Source organism: Monodon monoceros, unplaced genomic scaffold, assembly GCF_005190385.1.
Source record: "Monodon monoceros isolate NGI ecotype Baffin Bay Population unplaced genomic scaffold, NGI_Narwhal_1 Super_Scaffold_13, whole genome shotgun sequence".
Classification (NCBI taxonomy): Eukaryota; Metazoa; Chordata; class Mammalia; order Artiodactyla; family Monodontidae; genus Monodon; species Monodon monoceros.
Window position 1 is genome coordinate 74,754,632 of NW_021703769.1, and position 23,710 is coordinate 74,778,341.

A 23,710-nucleotide genomic window follows, 5' to 3' on the forward strand; every position below is an offset into this window, starting at 1 on the left:
TTCCTTCATCCTAGCACAGCTCTGATGCTGGGTTTGCTCCAGACCCTTTACCATAAGCATCTCCTTCCAAAGAAAACAAGCAAGCCTGCTGTTTAATACAGCTAGGATTCCTCCCACTAAGAATCTAATGATTCTTCAGTGTCAAAATAAAAGGGAAACAGAAGAAAGAAAAAGAAAAGAAAAATCCTCAGGGAAACTTCATTACCTTTGGCTTTAAATGCTCTGAATGGAATTGATCAGAGGAGAGATTATTCTGGGGTGGATAGAGAGGAGGGCAGAACTTGTTTTATTTTTGTTAACCAAGAAGCTACTTTTCCTCACATACCAAGATAAAGACATTTTGGCTACTGAGACAGGTTTACTAGGCTACCCTGGCAGTAATGACAAGACTCGTTTGTTTACCAAAGTCATAACTGCCAGGGCTGGTAATTTTGGCTACTGAGACAGGTTTACTAGGCTACCCTGGCAGTAATGACAAGACTCGTTTGTTTACCAAAGTCATAACTGCCAGGGCTGGTAATCTGTCCTTACACATTTTTCAAAACTATCATGAGAATATTTTCAGTGAATTAAATTTCAGAAAAGATACGTCTTTGAGCTTAATCTTGATGTATGCTGTGAGCATTAACACACAGGCATTGTCAGGAACTGATTTAAGGCTGAATCAAAACATAGATAAACAATACAAACTTAACATCACCAGAAACTTACAGAAACGATAACGATTAAGAGCCATCTAGTACAGAAAGGCAGAATAGTTTTTACATTGTACCTTATTGTACTGTTTTATCAACCTTTACTTACATTCCTAGTTTCTTGGGATTTGAGGAGAAGGGGTGGAAGAGTAAGATGTAATAAAATTCAGATATTTTGTGCAATGTTCTATTTCTTTACCTGGGTCCTGGTTACTTGAGCATTCACTTTGTGAGAATTCACCGAGCTATAAACTACACTTATTTCAGGATGTGTTCTATTTCACAATATGTACAGTTTTTTTGTTTTGTTTTGTTTGTTTTTAAACATCTTTATTGGAGTATAATTGCTTTTCAATGGTGTGTTAGTTTCTGCTTTATAACAAAGTGCATCAGCTATGCATATACATATATCCCCATATCTCCTCCCTCTTGCGGCTCCCTCCCACCCTCCCTATCCCACCCCTCTAGGTGGTCACAAAGCACAGAGCTGATCTCCCTGTGCTATGCGGCTGTTCCCACTAGCTATCTATTACAATATGTACAGTTTTAAAACCAAACATGCATGAATGTTTTATTTTCAGAACAGGTTTGGTAGCATAGAAATTAATTATTTTAAACCACCACCATTACTGCCACCCCTAGAAATGACTCAAGAATATTTTCTATAATGGTGATTCCAAAATTTCTGTACCAGAGTTTGTTGTAAAGGAACTCCTGGGAAGCCTGTGAAAATACAAATGTACCAGAGCTACAGGGCAGGGATTAACTTTTAGGAGCTCAGGGATAGGGCCCAGGAATCTGTATGTTTAACAAGCTCCTCTGGGGGTACAGATGTGCAACTGGGTTTGGAAACCACCACACAACGCAATAATTTGTGAGTTGCAACCATCTGAAACCATCCAATCCAGATTCTCTAAACCAACATGGGTGACCAAGTGTAATTATTTGGGAAAGTTTTGCAGAAGCTTTGATAACTGAAAGGGTGCTCTTACCAAATACAAAAAATACTTGGCAAAGGCTTTCATGAATATTTTTCTCACAATTACAATTTTTCCCCTAAAAGGAAGCTGATATGTTATCATCACTAAATTACTCCTACTAGGAACCTCGTCCTGCAAATTTAAGAATAGAAACTGTGAAATCAAATTACTAGTCTGTGGCCACATGGGATTCGGGGTCACTGGCAAAATCTGAACATGTGCTTTTTCCACAGCACAGTCTGGGAGCCTGCCCCCTATTCTGTCATTAATGTGTTGTTGAGAGTTTAAGATTTCCAGAAGTTAATGACACAACCAAAGTCATTTAGCAAAAAACTCAAAGAAAAACTGGAGCCCGCAGTCTCTCACCCCAGACAAAACTCTACTACCCATTACAGCAGGTTCCCATTAGAGGCCTTTGAAGGGTTAAGCACAATCCACATTTCCCCTTTCAAATTTATATTCTCTACTTTTAGATAACCACATTAATCTGGGTTGGAAGCTCTGCAGTAAACTGAATTTTGCTTTTGGGTATGCACAGGCAACTGCAATTCAAAGACAGAAAGAGCACTACCCTGGGATCTTTTATCTGAGAGCACAATCAGGGAGCCTGCTGGATAATTTGTTTTAGAATACCAGAGCACTTGTTTTTAAACAAAGCATTAGCCAAGGAAAGAGGTTACAACAAAAGGAATCACAGGACCAAAAGAAAAAACAAACAAAAACAAAAAGCCAAACACCAAGAATCAAGGTGGTTCTTTCCACCCTCTTTTAAAGTCTTACTTGCCAGACAGGGAAATGTAGCTAAGGAAGGCTTGCATTTAAGCCCTTCCCCACCCCCCCATTCATGTCTTTTTAACTTTAACCTCCAGTGGAACACACAACCAATTTAAATCTAAAAAAAAAACATTTGCCCTTCCAGGAATCTTCAAATCATGCAAAACCGAAGTCTGAGGATCGCTCTTATACTCTAAATACTTTCCACTTCTAAGTAAACCTACCAAAGACTAGAAAGATGTCCTCAGGAGTAGGTCAGATAACCCCACAGGCAAACTTTAGTTTCTAAAATGCCTACCACCCTCCTCCCTAGGGTAAAATCACGCAGTCCTTAGCTATTTTAATTTAGTTCTTCCACAGGAATGACACAAATTAAATTTATAAATTTTTATTTAGTTCAGTTTAAAAAAAATGTTAATGGAACCAATACAGTGCAGTGGGAAAAGTAGTGACCTATATATTAGGAAACTTGGGTTCCACATCGCTGTCCTACCACTAACTCAGTAGGTCCTACTGAGTGGTTACAAAACATAATTTTCTAGATCTGTTTTCTCATCTGTAATAAGGTGACAGCCTAAGGAGTATATTATCACCTCTGAAAACATGTACAGAAGTAAGGAGGGATTAAGGAAGGGTAGAAAGCCCCATTAAAACAAGATCAGAATCAAACTCTTAAGAAGCACTGATTTAAGTTCTGTGGTGCAATGGTTCAAGTCAGGCTCTGAGGCCAGAATGTATGAGGCTGACCACTTATATGTTATGTGATCTTAGGTGTAAACTCTGTAGCTGTTTCCTCCCCTACAAAATAGAGATGACAGCAGCACCTACCTCAAGGGACCACTGTGTGAGGATTACACGAAATAAGAAATCAGAATACCTGACACATAGCAAGTACTCAGTAAATGCTAGTTCTCATTATAATTATCGAATACATCAATACTGAGCTAACGGTGGAGTTAAAGTTGAAAAACTATTAAGTACCTTCATGTCCTTTCTAATAAAAGGAGAAACAAAACATCTTGTATCTCTACATGAGTTTTGGTGCAAAACTCTGGTTCACTTCCATGAGCCCTCAGAAGTCCCTGACCCAAACCTGTCGATTTGGGCAGGTACACAAGTACTGGAATCTCTATTCACCTGCACACACAGTCCCCGAGGACCCACAGATGTCTAAACCCACCAGTAAAGCCTAAGCTAGAAAGAGAAAGTGTTTCATCCTCTGAACAACAGTAACAAAAAAATCTCATTTCCCACCCACCGGCTTCACACACTGAAGTCAAAGTCTACTTTAGCAATCCAAAAGCTGATGAAAACAACATATACTTGCTTTTTTATTATTTTTAGATGATTCTCTTTAAAGAGCTCACAGATATAAAGACTTCTTTATATGATGGAATTTAGTTTTTCCCTCTTTAGTCAACAACTATATCTGATGAAGATGATGACCCAGCAAGGAAATCGTATCAACCACTGTTTTCTTCCTCCACATAACCCAAAAGCTGTAAGATTTCTTTTTCAGTACGTTTTTCACTCAAACTTGACATTTTCTTCTCACGATCTATTTTATTAACTGACTCCAAACAATCTCTAATGCGTTCCCCTCTATTTGGGGATCCAGTGGTCCTCATCAGTGCCCAATTCCCTGACTGCTATGAAAACTGTGACAGATTTAAGCTTCACTTCTGATTGTCTTCCCAGTGAAAGTAACCTGATAGCCTGGCCCAGTATAGAGCCCTAGAAATAAACTTTCCATTTCTGCTTTCCTTTCCCTCAAATTTATGAGCATGTAGGTGGATTAGGGGATTCTACTTGAAGTAGAAAGAGAACTGAGTATCATTATTTCTCCAGCATCTTCTCTAAGCTTGAAGCTTAGGCTGTACATCTATTTCGTCCCCACCATGTTAAGCTGGTAACTAGTAAGATAAAATCCAACTGATTCCGAAAGTCCCTGCAAACTTCAATGTCCCAATGCTTAACCTCCCTTGAAGAAATACATTCATGAAAGCATCTATAATCAAAATCCTCAGAACCAAAAAACTTAATTTAGCAAAATGAGGCAAAAACGTTTTGTCTAATGGCTCCCCTAGTGCTTTTCTAGGGGAGGATTACAGCCCCACCACACCTTTTTCTCTGTTAGACACACCAAACAACAATATGACACCAGAATATAACACCCAGAATGTCATTCCTTGAAGCTAGGGGTTCTGTTTACACCCCCCCCCAGTGCCTAGAACAGTGCCTGGCATAGAGAAGAAACTCTGTAACCGTTTATTAAATGGATAAGTGGGCAGAAGGGGTGTGGGTACCCCAGGGAACTAAGACCCACAGGAGAAAATCAGGCCCCAAATAATCAAGATTGACAGTACTTGTGAAAGGTGTCACAGTCTCAGATGTACCCACAGAGAACTGGCCACTCTGGTGGTCACACACATCTTACAGGTACAGGTAAAGCTGTGTCTCAGGCCAAAAAAGCCCTTCAAGTGCCACCCAACAGCTCAGAGCCTTCCTGTAAAGATGCATGGTTTTCCACATGAAATCAGCTGTCCCCAATGACTTCTATGTTAATTTTATAACAACTTTCAGCTAATCCCAAACACTTCCAACAGAAGCACCTTTGAATTTCTCAGTCCCCTTTCTAATGCCTCCTTCCTAGTCTCTAAAAGGCTTTGTAATCAATATGTAAATGTATCCCCAGCTTTTCTCAGTTATGGATGGGAGGAAGACAGCATCAGGAGAGGAGCATCCCAGGACATTACCCTTCAAAATCTTGGAAAGCAAAACCACATTAAAAAGCTCGACAGAGAAAAAGAAAAAAAAAAAAAAGAAGGCTAGGAGTACAGTTCATTAAACACATGGCTTGGTACTGGGCATCTGAGAAAACCCAGTGAAGAAAAACTGACACGCCCTCCTTCAAACAGAAGGTCTCTACCCTGACTGCACAACACAATCCCCTGGGGAGCTTTTAAAACTTCTGATGATGGGGTGGGGGCTCCCTCCACCCTCCCATGGGTATGGGGACTTTTTTTTTAATTCCCCAGGGGATTCTAATGTGCAGCTAGATTTGAGAATCCCCTGCTCTCAGGCTTACAGTTGACTCGCTTCCTCCTCAGACAATACACACTAAAATTAGCCCAATTTTAAGAAAGTGCTAAGCTCTGTTAAAGCTGGTGGTGGGTCCATGGGTGTTGGTCATGTTATGCTTTATACTATTCCATAGTTATAAAATATTTCACAGTCCTATATATACATATACATGCATTTTTTACACAAATATATTTTAAAGCAAGCTCATCATAAAAAGCTCCTCAAAAAGCCCAAGTACTAAAAAGTACATTCTAGGGAGTACTGGAACTGACAGTGTCTGGGGCTTCTACTCCACTGGGGAGAAAAAAAATCAAGACCAATGCAATTGGGTCTGCTGACTTGAAAACACTGGTCTGAATTCTGTAACATACTTCACAGTACAGTTCTTGAAAAATGTCCCAGTCAAATTCAGTTCAGAAAGACCAAAAGGTATCTGCTTAACCAACAATTCACCTAAGATCAGCAGAGTTGCCAGGACTAAGCCAGACTGGCTGTGAAATCTTTTATATAATCAAACACCAAAGCGGGTTGCAACAAGACAGTATTACTCCTAGGGCTCAGCTCTAGAACCATCTTTTTAAAATGGGGTGGGGAGAGCATATGCCAGTGAATGTTTATCCAGTGACAAGCCCACCCACCCTCCTCCTCATGAAAGAGGCAGTGCAGGCCCTAAAATCACACAGTCTGGGCTCAAATTTTGGCTCTACAATCTGGGGAAGTTATTTAACTTCTCTGAACCTCAGTTTCGTCATCTCTAAAGTGAGGATAATAATGTTACCTACTCCACAGGGCTGTTGTGAGGGTTAAATGTGAGAATGCTCTGGGTAAAATGATGATCACATGCAGTTAGCCCTCGATAAATGTTAGCCATCATTATCACTGTTGTTGCTGTTATTAAAATAATCACCCAAATGGTGGAGACTTCTGGCACTGAAGAACAGAGCTCGTTTCCAATTTGTGGTGATTAAGCATTGGAATTCTGTATATTTTTGAAGCATGTCTTTTGGGAGAACCATATCCATATAAACAGGAGAGGAGATACAAATACTCTGGTCTCCAAAAAAAAGATGCCCCATAGCTCCTAAGGCCTGGAGTGGTGGCGGTGAGGTACAATGGGAGGCTCCCATAAAGGAATATAACGTGAGTTTTAGATCGGGTCTTATTTTAATACCAGCTAAGTGATCTTGGGGAAGTTCAAAGACTTTATCGGTTGGGAAATGAGGGCTTTACACAGTCGTTCTCACTGTTTTTAAACTTCTCAAGTCACTTGGATTTAAAAGTCTAAGTTCCTACAGGCGCCTCCCCCATCTCGGCCCCTCTCCTCCTCACTCACTCTTTTCTAGCCACCATCACCTCCTACAGTTACTCACACACCAAGCCACTCCTTCCTCCAAGGCTTCACCCTTGCTCTTTGCTCTGGTTGAATGCTCTGCCCCTGGCTATCCACATTGCTTGCTCCCTCACTTCCTTCAGGTTTCTGCTCAAATATCACCTCCTCGAAGAGGCCTCATCTAAAACCAACTCTATAAAATTGCACATCTGCACACACATACCAGATTCTCACTATCATATCTTTAACCTGCTTTTAAAAACCCTGTTACTACTCAACACATTATGTACCTGTTTATGATTTACAGCAGGTCATCCACCGCTGCTAGAATATAAACCCCGTTACAGCAGATATCTATTTCTCTTATTCACTACAGCATCCCCTGTGCCTACAACGGTGCCCGCCTGGCTCACAGAAGCAATTGATAAATATTTCTTGAATGAAAGAACAGACGAATTCAGATAACTTTTTCTTCCCAAAGAGAATCTTACTCTTACATATAGAAAACAGGTAAAGGTGGACCTCTGGTTGAATGAGGTCAGGGCCTCCCCTCCACTGACTAAAGTGTCCCCTGAGGTGCCCTAAAAACCACTGCCCAAATGATCTCCAAAGTCACTTACTACTCAGAAAGTCTTCAAGTCCATGTTATTTCTGTGAGACTCCAAAGAGAAACATTAAATTTGATAAATGACTTTCCATTCTGTGATTTCACTTATTATTCACTGGCAGCTGCATAAAGTACCCTAAAAATTCAAACCATACCATGTTCCAGAACTGCTGTATCCCTGAAATATCTACAACCAAATAGTAGGCATGTCCTACTATAGGGGGCAGGGGGCAGGTTGGGATCTCTTTCCATGCCCTGTTACATCGTCTCTGAGCCTCTGGGACCTACTGCTAAGCCTCTAGGCTGCAAAAATCTCACTGCTTCTAAGGGGGTAAGGAAGAAGGGTGGTGGACCCACGTGGAGACAGATGTTATACAATGGAGGATGTAAATTTGGGCCACGTGGCAACCACCTGGTGACTTCCTGACTCCACTACAAAGTCTCTTTTTACATCTAAATGACCTCCTGCCTTAGCCAGCTTTGGCCTTACATTCAGGAAAACACAGGTTGAGGGAGTATCATGTCCTAGAAAAGAACTCTGCACAGGGCATGAACAGTTGTGAGCAAAACCCCAGAAAAGCCAGCTGACTACAATACTGTGATAAGATCTTATACACAGCTCAAAGACTTCCTCAAAATTGCAGGAAAGATATGAAATATACTCAGCTAACAAGTAAATAGGACCTTTGCAAATCTCTATCATCCAGCCTAGCAGTGCTGAACTAAGCAAGAGTTATCGACTGGAAGCGTGGTGACCCATCCTCTAACACTGTAATCTAATCCTTAAGCTAAAGACAATTTAATGCCTTTGCATGTCCATATGTTTTCTAATGACGCCATTGCTGTCAGCATGCTACAGGAGTGCTTCTTGGAAGATGGAAGTAATGACAAAGCACATCACTGGGAAGGCAATTATATGCAGTACTAACCATTTTACAATGGCCATATGGGCTTTATTTCAACAATGTAATTTCAAAATCAGCCTGAGCATACATATTTCTCTGTCCTTAATCCCAGGGACACCATACTAAATGAAATAAGAGTACAGATGAAATATGGGCAGCTAATGTAGAAATCTACAACACAATGCTAAGGTAATGTTCATCTGAAAACAGTAAACAGAGGGCACCCACTGCCCTGAAGTGAAATTGACACCCATCTGTACCCAACCTAATAGAAAACATCACAACAGGGGTATTATAAACCACCCGAGAGGCAAGCAACAACACAAGGAAAAGTTTAAAATACACAGATCCTACCTAGTGTTCACAATCTGGGACAGGCCTGAGAGTGATACAGAACTCATATTGTATAAATATATAAAATTCAGGTATAAGGGATTGCTTTTAAAACTCTGAACTTAAAGGTATGGTGCCTACGACACTAGAGTTTTATAGTTATAGTTAAATTTCAAAGGACATGCTTTGACTTGGGTCTCCCCTACAATCATAAACTGCTAAAAACTGAAATCTGCTGTGTTTCCATTTTGGATGTGCAAAAGGATAACAGTGCTCAACTGTAACTGGAGAGAGAGGGGCAAGACTGCAGGTCTCAGAGCATAATGGTTCTGAGAAGAAACTGTCTCCTCTCTCCAAAAAGAGACTTTTCACAGAAGTATTTACTTTGACTATCTTCACATTTTCACCCAGAAATCTTTTGAAATGTCAGACCCAGGGAGGGTACTGCACATGTGCGTGTGTGTGTTATACCACTCCTTAAGGGATGGTCATCAGCCAGGTCTGAATCCCCAAGTCTTAGAAGAAGAACTGTGTGGAGGCCCAATTTGGCCCAGAGGAGATGAAGAGGGGGCTTCTCAAGAATGTACGGTACTTGGGACTTCCCTGGTGGCACAGTGGTTAAGAATCCTCCTGCCAATGCAGGGGACATGGGTGCGAGCCCTGGTCTGGGAAGATCCCACCTGCCGTGGAGCAACTATGCCCATGTGTCCAACTGCTGAAGCCCATGTGCCACAAATACTGAAACCCACGCACCTAGAGCCCATGCTCCACAACAAGAGAAAAGCCACTGCAATGAGAAGCCTGCTCACCACAACGAAGAGTAGACCCTGCTCGCTGCAACTAGAAAAAGCCTGCGCACAGCAACGAAGACCCAACGCAGTCAATAAATAAATAAATAAGTTTATATTAAAAAAAAAAACAGAATGTACGGTACTCTAATCACAGTTGAGATTTCCATAAGAAGTAAATCTAACAGTAACATTCTCCTTTGAGAGAAGAGACCACATACTCTTTTGTAGCATAAACAAACCTCTACAGGGTGGAGTGGGGTATGGGGGAGAACAATTTGTAAATGTGCTTAGAATAATGAAACAATGACAGAGGAAATAATGTACTATTTGTCATTGGTACCTTCAAGATAAAGATATCTTAGTACATTCTTTCACCAGAAAGAATGCAGTACCTATTAGTTAAAAAAGAAAAACAAAAACCTACCAGTAGGGTCTGTTTTATTGTGGAATAGATTGCCAAGAGAAGTGCTACTTCTTAGAATAGGTTAAAATCAAGCAAAATACTTAGGAATTTATAGTAGAAAATAAGCTTATATACCCACAATGCCCTGTTGAGAGGGTGCCAGTCCCTTCTCCAATTCTACACTTCTATTCTAGGGGCTGTTGTAAGAAATCAGCAACATTAAGTATGTGAAAGGATTCAGTACACAGTTACCCTCAATATTACCAGCCTGAGCACTTGCCTTTGACAAAGGCTTAAAATCTACCCGATCTGTGTGACCAGGAAAAAGTTCAGATTTTAATACAGGGAAAAACAGTGAAAGGGACAAAGAGAAAGAAAAAGAGAGAGAAAAAAAAAATCAAACCAACAACAAACATGCTACCGATGTACTGTATGAGTGGCAGCCACCTATGGTAAACTCCAGCTTTTAAAAACAAAATAAAGAGCTTCCCGAAAGATGGTGAGGTACTCTCCCCTCCCTAAATCCTATTATTATACCTAGAAAATCCCTTGTAACCAAGACAATTTTCAGCAGCAACAAGGAACAAACAAATGTAGCTTACCAGAGACCCATTTGGGACTCTGTCACAAAATGAATCTGTATTAAAAGAAGAGCGGAAAGGGATGAGGAGCTCGAGCTTTCAGGTCAGGCAGAAACCGCTGCATTTCCTGCCTCTCATACTGACCTTCTGCAAGTTGACTTAACTTCTCTGAGCCTCAGTGTCTTCGACTATAAAACAGCGATATCATTCATTTTTTCCACAGCATAGCTCTAACGACACGATGAATGCAAAATTCCAAGCACAATGCCTGGCACAGAGTAAGTACTAAGTAAGTAGTAGCTCCCTTTCCTAAAGTTTCTTTTCATAGAATTTTTGTGGAAATAGATCAACCCTAAATAAGCACTGAGTACCTACTACACATGGATTACTGAGTAAAGGAAGCAACAATTCTGAGAGCCTCAGATACCTCCAAAGAAGGATATATGTAGGGAGACTACAGAGGCTAAAGTTAGAGAATAGAGGGAAATGAAACAATACATTAGAAATATAGGAAGATAACTCTGGCTCCCTCTTTTCCAAGGTTCCAGTCCTATTCCCAAGTTACACACAACAAGCCATGACAGAGCATATAACAGACCAAGAAAAAATTAACAGCACTTGAACTTCCCACCAGATCCCAAATAAAACACGGAGTACACTGTGTCACGGTCAACACTTAAAAAACTCCCTTAGGCTTTCCCCAAGATCTCAATCCATGGGAAAATCATTTCAAAAAGACGAAATACTCTGAAACTTAAGAAATAAAGCATTGCTCTGAGGTCAGCATTATCAGTAAGTTTATTATTATTATTATTACTACTACTACTACTATTACTATTGTTATCTGTGATTCTGGAAACAAAATTGCTGCAGATAAAATTAGTTCTGGGTTGAAATACAGATAAAGGATGGCTTTACTGGACAAGTTTAAAGTATGCATGATCCAAAATACATTGCCAAAAAATTTAACAATTTTTATAAAGCGATCAAGGAAGCGAGAAGTGTTGTAGATATGCTGAATTAAACACAGTTTTTGGTACTTTCAGGTATTACATGAAACTACTTTTAAACACAGGAAATATTTCTGGAATCACACTATATATTCAGTGCTTAAAAACAGTTATATTCCTTCAACTGAGGATGACCTGGAACAATCTGGGCCACTTCTATATTAGACTAATAAAACTAATTTTAAAACAACACAACTGTCTAACAGGGAAGGTTTTAACACTCAGGTATGAAATCACACCTCCCAGCACACAGGCTGAATTATCCCCCAGCTTCTCACCTGTAATTATCATTTGCTCCCTCTCCAGGTGCCTGTTAGCCACCAAGTATCTTCCTAGGCTCACATCTGCAAGTACAAACTGCCTCTGGGGCCTCACATGCTATGAGGGTGAGAGGGAGGACAAAAGAAAAACTTCACGCTGGCTTAGACAACTTCTGAAAATATCTACTTCAACACACAGCACAAGAGCAATTTGATAAAATTAAAATACCCTTATGTCACCATGGTTTGCGATAAGTATTTTTCAAATAAAAAGAGTAAATTTACTTCACAGTTCCTGTAGAGGCCAGCTTCTTCCATTAAGGCCAATTCCAAAAATTTAGCAAAAGATCTTTCATCAGTTGAGAGGGCATAATTAGATGTTTTGATTAAGGCATTTTCCTCCCCTGGTTAACAAGATATAACAGATGTCACAGACTTCCCTAATAACAATACAGTCCTGCATTTGGCATCTTTACAATTTTAAAAGTGAACTGTCATATAGAAAAATTATAGCTAGGGTGTCTCCATACAATCATGGCTCTGAAGTGGTTATGACATGCCTGGACTTCCCAATGGAACAGATATGGAAATCATACTCCATATTCATAGCTGCAAGCCCTCCTTAGCACACACTTGAAAACCAACCTCTGAAATCTGAATGATGTGGGCTTACTCAAATCACCACCAATTATTCCTGGAAGCACCGACCAAGTGAGGTATGAAACCTGTACAGAAAATGCAAACCTCACAGTCACTTTCTTCCAGGAGCACGGGGAACACATGCAGAAAAGTGTCTCAGGAAAAGCAATGCCCATCTAAAGAGACTCACTGTAACAAAATCCAAGCTTCTATGCAGACAGGAGGAGTACCATACTTGATTTTCTTTGTTAATCATATTTTTTCACGGTAAGATTCCCCCGGTGTGTTCACCCAATTTACAAAAATTCGATTTACACCAATTTTGTCAACACATCAGTCCAGGGTATAACTAGAGATAGACCTGCATTTTAAATGGGAGGCAGCCTCTCTGACTGAAGTTCAACTCAAACATCCTGGTTTAACAAGTCCATCAGTGACATTAAGCACAGATCTAAAGATTACTCAGCCCCTCTGTCAGTTGCATGTGTTATTTATAGTACAGTATATCAATCATGTGTTCCCCTTATTATTTCCTACTTTCTGGTCCTAAGCTATTTGGTCTGCCAAATTAATACATTCCATTGTTGCTGCAATCTAAACAATGCTTGATAAAAGATTAATAAAATAGTTGGGTTCTCTGCAACCACAACATACACACCCAGGGAAATTCATCAATGTCTTTTTATTTGCATATTTGACTGACTGCCCCCTGCAGCAAATATGTAAGGTACCAATGCTCAGGTATCCTGGTTTATGGCTTGCATTTAATTCAGGGTGTCAATCTGCTTCTGTTTTAATTACATCCATCTTGATATGTTATTACAATCTCATGAAAACTTCTTTTCATTGTATGAATGGCTATAAATATATACACATGACAAACAGTTGTTATAAATTTTCTGGTTCAGCAATAAACAGGCGAGATGCCTTAGCCAACACATCATGTGGATTTAATATTTTGAGTCTTTCTTCTTCAGAAGAAAAGTTTGGTTGAGCCTTCAACTCAACCAGATTCCAAAGTTCACTTGTTTCAAATGTTCTGCTACCAACTTTAGTAAGTTGCTCTGAGTCTCTCTGAATTGCCAGGCTGAAGAAAAATATTCTACCCAAAAAATTACGTTAAAATTTTAAGTGGGCCACATTAAGATCATCTTACATTCAAATAATTATTTTATCTTTCCATCGGTTATTCAAGGATAAGAAACCCTCATATCATCACCCTAATATTTATTTTTTCTTTTACATCCTCACTATGGAGGGGAGGGGGGTGTTAAAAAAGACTAATGGACCTGCAGAGAAAGGCCAATTGTACACTGGGGGAAAGATACTGGGTAATAATCAGAACATTTCTTGGAAAAAATGGGAATCTTTACAATCATGGTTGATCATCCTCATTTGCAGTTATTATTATTATTATTATTTTTTTTTTTTTTACCTTCCAATGTTCTCAATCCTTAGAAATCCAAGTACTGAGGAAAAGCAGTCTCCTAGTTTCACTGGATAACACTGAGAGCCTCTAACTCCCAGTGTGATCTTAAGCAGGACAATTAACCCCTCTAGGCTGTGTTTTCATTTGCAAAATGAGAGGTAGAACTACAGCATTTCTCAAGACAACAACTGTGCCTCTAATGCTGCTCTGGCTTAGAAAGCACATCAACCAACAATAGCTGAACTGAAATGGATCAAAAGACTGCTCTGAAAAAGCTGAGGTCCTACCTTTAGGATAACACCCCCTGAAGATGTAGCTATGCACATTAATCTCAAAACTGTAATTTTCACAAATAATCAAATTGATCAGCCTAACAAATGAGAAAGGAGCAAACTTTGTAATATGTAGCAACGCACAAAACCAAATGCTTGTTTCCCCTTTTGCCCCAGTGAAAGTATAATTTCACTTGAACTATATAAGATCATTTCTTAGAACAGCACAATCCAGGACCTTCATTATTTTTGCCAACTGAACATGTACAGAGAGAATGGGTGGAACATTGGAATTTCTAGTATGTGGCTGGAAAACAAGTGATGTTCTAATGTTCAACTACTGTTCCATCTACATCTTTATTTCCTTAGGGTTGTTTTTTTTTTTCTTACTTAGTTTCTAACTATGGAAAACTATTCACTAAATCACCTTTAGCCAGCAACCTTTAGCCAGTAAGCATAAGTGAACAGAGACCCTAGCAAACAACCAAAAAAAAAAAAAAAAGTCTACTTCACTATAACTATCGAGAAATCACTGCAATACTAGACTCTCTTAATTCCTCTTTTCAAGCTCTAAAATATCACTGCCATGAGAAACTTTGCAGAAATGTAAAATGAAGTTGGTGGGTTGTACTACACGGGAAGGTAGGTGTGGAGACAAGGAAAACAACATCCCTGACATCCCTCAGGAATCATCACAACTTGACCCTGGCATTGACTTAAATCCTGTCCCAGATTCAGTCTAAAGGTATCACATTTCACCCATATAACCAAGAGTTGCATTTTGTCTTCACAGGCTGTGTTTCTGTATCTAACCCAGGTCATTTCAAAATGCTTCAGTTAATAACAACCACACAGTACCTGCAATTTGAAGGCTTTCTGTCAAAAATGAATCCCAACCTGCATTAGTCATTTTCCTTTACTTACAAACTGTGGGCTTTCCCTCCTCCTCTTGTGACTCCATTTTACTTATGTCCAAATGCCATATCTCCACGCACTTGTGTTTTCCAGGGCCCAGAGATATGGCACTACATGGTAGAGTGGCAAGCCAAAAACGACAAAATATTTGTATGTACTTGGTCATTTGTGGTATTTATTCAGGCAAACTCTAACCAGAGCTCACAAATGAATGAGAAATCAGAAATGATGAGCTGATACAGCCCAGAAAACTGAGGCAAGCAATTTATCCTCATGGGGCTACCTTCAGAGTCCCTCAAACAGACTGTCAATGTTCAAATAATGAAGGTTTGTAATTTAAAGCTCTACATTTCATTCAGAACTTCCTAAATCCATTGCCTTTCAAAATTCGTAATTGATAACTCTGTCTCAGTAAAGGAAGAGAAGAGGAAAGGGGGAAGGAAGTTGGGAGGGAGGGAGAGAAGAAGGTAGGCGGGCAGTGGGTGGTGGGGAGTCTACTGGATCCTAGGATGAGACTGACACATGCACTAGTATGTGAAATAAAAACCTAGAAAGACAGCAGCAATACAAATGATTTCAGGCTACAAGTCCCCTTGCAAAAGATGGAATCAGAGGCTGAAAAGGAATGACACAAAGAAGGCTGTACTTGCCTAGTCTCTTCCTATAAGCAAGCAAAGGAAGCCTGACTAAGTTAAATCTACCCCTCCCCTCCTCAGTCACTAACAGCATAAAAAGGATCTATTCTTTGTGACCTTACAAGATAGGTACTGACTGCATACCCCCTACCCTGCAGGCTTATTAGAAGAAATGAAGAACACAGTTCAGATCTGGAAGAAGAAATGCAAATTTAGGGTCTCACCAGCCTTAAATTCTATGCCCCACTTCTAGAAAAAAAAAATTCTGCATTCATCTATTCATTGAACAGGTACACATTATATAAGAAAAACTGTTCTGACCCAGCTAAATGTCCCTAAACTGGTTTTGATCCTCTCCTGTCTTGGGTTTCGCCAAATTAATTCCCTTCCTGCTCTTCCAAACTTCAATTATTTGAGAGTTTTTTAATCTGATTTTTTTCCAGAACTTTCTCAAATGAACAGCTGCTATCCCATTACCAAGGTCTTTTTCCTATATCAACAAAATATTGGGTTTAATCCTAACCCTGAAAAAAGTGTTGTTTCTTGAGAAAAAAAAGAAATAGTAGGAGGCACTTTTACAAAGTTAGGCTACACTTAATATTAGTATATTACAGCATAGGGGTAAAATAAAATGTAAAAACTAACCCACCATCCACCCTCTGCGTGCGTGCACACACACACACACACTCCCTCCATCAAAAAGTGCAATTGACCTTATGTCCAAAGCCTTTGGACATATGCCTTATGTCCAAGCCTTTGGACCTTATGTCCAAAGGCTTCCAAATTTAGCAAGTGGAACCTAAATTATTCTTTAACAGCTGCCCTCAACTCTTATTTTTCTTGGCTTGGGGACCTTATTTCTAATCCTCACATTCTCTCAAATCACCATTTATTTTTGACAGCATATAGAACTGTTGTATAGTTAGAATCTCTTTAACACCCTCAATGCTCCTTGAATCTCCTGGAATCATGTTGAATGCCCTGTCTTTTTTAACCCTTTTTCAATGGTGAAAGCTAGAGGAAAACACTCTCAAAAAGGATGAAAGGGTAATCACTAACTCTGTGATTCAGTTTTTAAATTTACTGATTCATGTATACCCTGCCTACTTCCAAAAAAGATCTAAAGTAGTTCATCTCAACTACTAACACAAGGCATGTGGAATCACCACACCGCCATCTTCGACGTCATCTCCCATAAATACTCCTGGAGTGATGCTCTGCCTTGTTCAGTGAAATACTGAAATTCACTAAGCAAAGTAATATACTTGAATTCATAACCAAGCACATTCACAGTCCTTTTTTTTTTCTGTAGACTTTCTCACCACTTAGGAACTTCTCAGATCCTAAAGCTATGCAAATTGTCTGAAGTGAAATGCTGGAACTGACCCATTTACTCCACAGTCCCATCCCAAACTTCCCAAGATAGAAAGCAAAAAATGTAACAAAAACATAGCTCCATAGTTTTCACTTGCTGTGTAACAGCAGATGAAGGGTTCTGACCTTTCTTGAATGAACACATCATACATAAGCGAGCAAAAGGCAGATAATTTGAAACCTTTATTTTAACATCAGTGTCAACCTCCTTTCTCATCCAGCCTTCTTTGCCAGCTTGCTAAAAATCAGCAGTACAGGAAACCAGAAGGAACCAAGATAGGATAAAACTCACTCTGGCTGGAAGGCAGCTTGGTAGCATCAGAATTGGGCTGCTATCACAATGAAAGAACTATTAATGAGATCACTCACCAATATTCACCTCATGTGTGGGGTTGTTAACAATCAACGAAGGGCTGACACCAGGCAGGAAAAGGGAGCAGGAGGAAAAGTGGACTAATCATTATTTACATCTCACACTCCCCTTGCCACTCCTACTTGAGCAGCAGCCTCTACTCTGACTCCAAACTTCTGTGCCTGGTTTTCCAAGTTGTCTATCATCAGCCCACTCACCCTAGACTCAGAGACTATCAAGTGCCAAGATCTGGAAGGGACCATTGAAATCTTTTCCAGCATTTCCCATACTGGATTATAGATTATGAATTATAATGCCAAGAATGAAAAAGTGCCCTGTGGTCATATAAATTAGGAAATAAGGCGCATCACTTCTCCTTCTCTAATATTCAAAACTCATACACATTACAAAAGACTTCTAACCTGGGCAGAACAAGTCACCCATTTAATTTTGTCTAGCCCGTCAAGTTCCAAAACTATCTGAGAGTAGATCACATTCTTTTGGTCTGGAACACAACCTATGAACGTCCACAGAACTATGTTCCATTCCAGCTTGGGTACCTTTGCTCTAAAACTACTCTAAACCTCTCAACTTGTGGAAAAAGAAAATGAGGCTTTTAAAGAGTGCCTTCCCAAGGTCACTCAACTAGTTAGGACAGCCAAGCCTGGAGTGTGGGTCTCCACTGGTCTCCCGACTCCTGAACAAGCACTCTTTCTTACACAATTTTGTTCTCATTTCTACCAGCACTTCCTTGCCCGCAAAACCTAATCACCCATCTTGTTTCTGTGCCTTCTTCACCATTCCCTCTTTTTAGAATGCCCACCCCCCCACACTCCCTCCGTGTCTATCCAAATCACTTCAACCTTCCAGGCCCCATATTCTCCAGGAAGCCTTCTCAAACACTTCAGCCTATCTCACTATCCCTTCTCTGAAAGCCTACTGCACTTAGTTGGTATTAGGCATTCAAGTGCCTGTTTCAAAATCATTTTATAGGTGCTGGACTTAATTTTTCAACTAAACTGCACACTCCTTCAAGACACTATATATATTTTAGGTGTCTGTACTCCTTCTAGTATCTTGCACATATCAAACACTCCATGAATATTTGCTGACTGATACAAGGAAAACGATTAATGTTTTTTAAACAACGGAATAAGTGAGATTTGACCATAGTAAATTATTATAGCCTATAAACCTGGCACGTTACAAGCACATCAAATTCTGTACAGCCTATTTACGCTACCAATGTGAGGGTAAGCCCTGAAACACATAGGAAATGAAGACCACATGAAAGTCTTAGTTTGATCCTCCACCCACCAGAAATGAGTCTTCCTTCATTTTCACCAGCCTGAAAAGCTCCAACTAGCCTCCTACCTGCTAATCCCACAATTTCATCTTTGCTTCCCTCGGTCAGTTGTACAAAAGGCAGCTGCCCTAAGAACCCAGTACACAGCAGTCGAGTGAGGGGGAAAATAATGAATTTGCAAATTTTCAGTCATAGTGCTCACATAGCTTCCTAATCAAGACTACACAGAAAGAAATGCAAATGACGACAGAAAGGTAATATTATCTGGCACATCTGGGTATGCTGACAGTTACTAGAACCCCAACATTCCCATTTATACTTTGTTTGCTGGAAACCACTTTTTAATGAGGCTTGATATCTGGGGATATTCACTTGTATTCAAAGAATATTCAAATAAACAATACCATACCAAATGGTAATTCTGCTTCTCAAATGCATAATGAAAAGAACACCATGTTCAACTTTCGCCTCCTCACTTACCCTCTTATCTTCTATCATGAGGCTCTTCACAATCACATACTTGAACTTCAGGGCACAATTACTCAAGACAAGTGTCCCTGCAGAATACGAAACTACCTCTGCCAGTTTCACTGCATATAAAGTGTGGGACTTCTCAAACCCCATCCAAAGCTTTCATTTTAAATAAGAACCAACAGTAGTGAAAAATAAATCAACATAAAAATGTAGATTCTCATTAGACAAGTTTCTTATTTTTCCTCCAGTACTGTAAGTAAAACCACAGTTAGTCTGGAACAATTTTATCAGGACATTTCATTATGAGTTAGGAGCCTCTTCTTAAAAGGGAAGTCAAAATGAGCTACTCTAGACAAAACCATAGGAGTCAAATGATGTGTCCATTAACACCCAAAGTATACACTCGACAGTTAGCTAGCTACTGCTCTGAACCCACATAAGCTTAAAAGCCAAGCTGTGCAAGCCAATATTTCTAGTTTCTAATCACAGTATCATACTAGCAGCAACCTTGATGACACGTGGTGACAACTGATTTCATTTCTACACACAAAAACACAGTATGTATTTAGGATAACTCTTAGAATCTCTAATAATTCTTAACATTTACAGGCACTCCTGTAACATACATTTCCGTCCAAGTTCATAGTTTAGTTGCCTGTTTCCTAATAAGCTCTCACATTTCTTAGTGATAGTTCAGTAAATCTTCCAAACTGAGTACAGTGGGACACCAGAGGTTTTATTTTAATGATCACCACACACATATGTCTGACCATCCAGCATGGACACAAACGTGATAAGCAGCAAACAGTTCTACCTTTTCCCAGAGAACCAGACATACATGATGATTTTTATTCCCCACTGTGTGTTTTTAACCTCAGAAGTGTATTTACAGCTTTCCTACAAAAATCAGGATGCCTAAATGTGAACACTGACAGGATATTTGATGATATTAGGGAACTGTTGTTAATTAACCTAGGTGTGATAATGGTACTATCGGTTTGGGTGGGTTTTTTGTGTTTTTTTGAGTCATTACCACTTAAAAAATACATACCAATTTCTCACATCACATCTAGGAGGAGAGAATGAGTAGATGGCATAAAGATGAGACATGAGTTGGCAATTGTTGAACCTGGTGGTGGTGTATCAGTACATTGGGGACTGCTATACTGTTCTCTGTACTTCTGTATATGTTTAAGTTTTCTATAAAGTTTTAAAGAAACTTTTTAAAAAGTTAGACCTTTATACCCACACAAAGATATTCAAATGATATTCAGATATGAAGGTAGTGTAATATTCAGGTAACCAAAGTAACCTGGGTTTTGAATCTAGAAAAGTAGCAGAAAAATAATCACAGCAAGGAAAGGAATGGTATTAATGGTACATTTCAAACTTGGCCTTTAAAAATTAAAAATTTTTTTACACCCAAAAGAAACTAGAATGGGCACATTTTCTCACAAAAGCCAGATGGATAGACATATATATCACAAGCCCAGTCAAGTATTTATTAAAAGTAGAACAATCAAAAACAACTGCATAAATTATATTTATCTTTACTTGGTCTTCAAAAATGTTCATGGGAATCTGGAGGCCCCTCTTGCTCACTGAGAAGGGCCACACAGCAGAGCAGGATAACCATGCAGGAAGCAAAACCACTTATAAGCAGCTCTTACAAATACTGTCCTAAACCATCCATTGATAGCAACCAAATTCTAGGCAGCGTTTTCTAATTCATGTACTAGGACACGTACTGACATTTCAATTCCTATTTTAAAGCAAAAGAGAGAAAGAGAGAAAGAGGTCACACTGTACAGTACCCTCACACCTTGGCAAAGTTGAAGCCACAGTTAGAATTATCCTAACAAGTGGTGAGCCTCAACACTCAAAAGAACTCCGTAAGATCCATTTTAGCCAATAAACCACCAGTTCTAGAACCCAAGGACAACTGATTCAATCACTAACATCAGAATCTATGGCCACCAATACCACCACCCTCCCTTCCTCCCCAGCCACTAGCCACCATCCACCACCATCACCACCAGCAGCCCAACCAAAAAGCAGTTTAAACAGAAAAGAACAACCCTAACAGGAAGGCTTCCTTTTTAAAAATATTTAAACTTGACACCCAAACACACACACAGAACCAGCCGTCTAAACCTCTAAACCTGTACAGTTACCGCATGTGAGACTTAAGCTGTCATTAACAAAGCTTACATTTGAACATTGCAAACAATACCATAATAACAGCAAAAACCAAAGGGAAAAGGAAAAGTTTCTTTCAGGAACCTCAAACCATCACATCAGGTGCAGAAAAGGCTAGAAACCAACTCCTATCTTGGTTTTGTTCTTAAGAAAGCCGGACCAACTCTGCAGAGTCTCAAAGCGCTCTGTATGTGTGGCGTGTTGGGGGTGGAGGAGAAAAAAGGGGGTTACCTTTATACAGGCCAGTGACCCATGCCAGCACCAAATCAGATCCATCCAGGTAAAGAGAGTTTCCCTCTGACCCCTGGACAGTCTCCTCCTATCTGCCCCCCATCACCACCCCCAAGGAGCCCTTTAGCTGGCAGAAAAATGTGCATTTGGAAATCAATGCTGCAGGTGCCCAAAGAATAAAGAAAGACACACAGAGATATACACACACACAAAGCCAATCAGAAAGATAAAAAAAAGAAAACTCAAAAAAAAAAGGAAAAGGAGAGGGACAATTGGGTGACAAGCCCTTCAGATACCCGCTAGGATTTTATTCTTTCCTCCCACCAGTCCTCTCTATTGTACATTTTTCTGTCCTTTAACCGAATTGCTCATGTACACACACATGTGCATATGTATGTGTACAGATAATATTACAATTAACCCTTTCTGTAATAGAGCCCTGTACGGAATACAGAAAGATATTCCATCCTTTCCTCTCTTCCCTCCCCTCCTCCCTCCTTTCTCCCAACCAGGAGAAAACGCCCCCTTCCCCAGCTTCACCAAAAAAAAAGAAAAAAAAAAAAAAGGAAAGAAAGAAAAAAGAAATGAAAAGAAAAAAAGGGGGCAGGGGAAGGGGGGCAAAGAACCACAAAACCCCATCAGTCTCTGGTCCCGAGGACACCCAGGAAAGGTCTATACAAACACACACACAGGGACATATGGCTCTGTAGAAAGCACACAGAGAACCGTCCACAGGCGCCCCAAACCCAGCAGAGACTTCCACCAGCCAAGAAGCCATGATTGGGGAGGGAGAGGAGGAAGGAGTAGGGGCAGAGCTCTCCGTGGAGGGGGGCGCATTGTTGTGATGCCTGAACCCCTTTCTTTCTGCCCATCTGCTGTGGAGGGGGTGCAGGGAGGGGGCGCAGGGGGAAGGCGAGAGAGAGAACGAGGAAACCTGGAGACCAGGCACGGCTTGTCGATTCCCTCCTGCTGCCTGTCTGCCCGCGCCCCCAGCTCCCCCCCCCGCAACAATAAGACCTCAGCCTAGACAGACAGCCAGCCAGACCGACCGGAGCGCGGCGGGGGAGGCAGCAGAGCCGGGCGCAGCCGGCGGAGGGGGGGGTCGTGCCTATAAAGGGAAACCGGGGGGAGGGGGGTCCCCCTTACCTCCAGCGCTTCAAAAGTGACAAAGCTGGTCATGGCAAATCCATCAATGATGTCCTCTTCGGCTGAGGTGGACTCTCTCCGCTTCCTCCGCGGGGGTCTGGGCCGGGACGGGGCGGAGGACGGGGGCTTCCCATTGTCTTCCTTGTCGGAGCCCGACGACGAGGCGAACGAGGGCGCCCGGGTCCGGCCGGCCCCGCCGCCGCCGGCCGCGCCGGCCCCCAGTCCGCCCCGGGAGCGCCTCTCCCGGTCTCGCTGAGACCGCGACCGCCGCTTTTTGCGGAGTCCATGGCCCCGCGTCGGGCCATCCATGGCTCTGCTTCGCCGGGGTCTCCCCGCTCGCCGCCTGCCCGCCACAGGCTCCGGCCGCGGCCGCACAAAAAAATTGACACCAATCCCTCCCTCCCCTTTCTCGGCTTCCCTCCGCCCCGAGGAGGGCGCGGGGGAGACGGCGGCCGAAAGAAGGGAGAGAGGGGAAGAAAGAGCGGAGAAAGAAAAGGGGGAAGGGGCGGAGAGAGGGAGGAGGGACGGGAGCGAGGGCGAGAGGCGAGGAGCCCAAGTGCGGGGCTGCCCACAGCACCGAGGGTCGGAGATTCCTGTGAGCAGCGCCGAGCAAAGTAATGGCTGAACACACAGGTCTCCTTTAGAGGGGAGGAAAAAAAAAAAAAAAACTCACCAAGCAGGCAATAAATCAGAATAGCGGAATGCTTTGATCAAGAGACTAGGAGGCTCCGGGGAGCCCTCCCCGCGGCCATTCTCCGCCGCGCCCCCCGCCCCCCGAAAACGCCTGCCCCCCCTCGACTCCAAATCGGGCCCGAAAAGGTCGCGGGAAAGTGGGGGCAATGAACTTCACCCGCCCCTCGCGAAGGAAAACACCCCCGACGCCTCTCACACACGCCTCAGAGAAAACTCACTCCCTGGCTCCAAAATTTTTAAGAAATGCATCCAGGGGAGGCCAAGGCTTCCAAGCGACCTGAGAGGGACGAGA

The 23,710-nt window shown here is 41.3% G+C and overlaps 1 protein-coding gene across 1 annotated transcript in view; it reads right to left on the minus strand.

Moving 5' to 3' along the window:
• AUTS2 (activator of transcription and developmental regulator AUTS2) overlaps positions 1–23,446 on the minus strand; it is a 1,114,904-nt gene extending 1,091,458 nt beyond the window's left edge. Inside the window, 1 exon segment of the mRNA XM_029220383.1 lies at positions 22,726–23,446. Within this exon segment, the coding sequence (XP_029076216.1) occupies positions 22,726–23,034 (309 nt within the window). The 5' untranslated portion in view covers positions 23,035–23,446.
• Between the last annotated feature and the right edge of the window lie 264 nt (positions 23,447–23,710).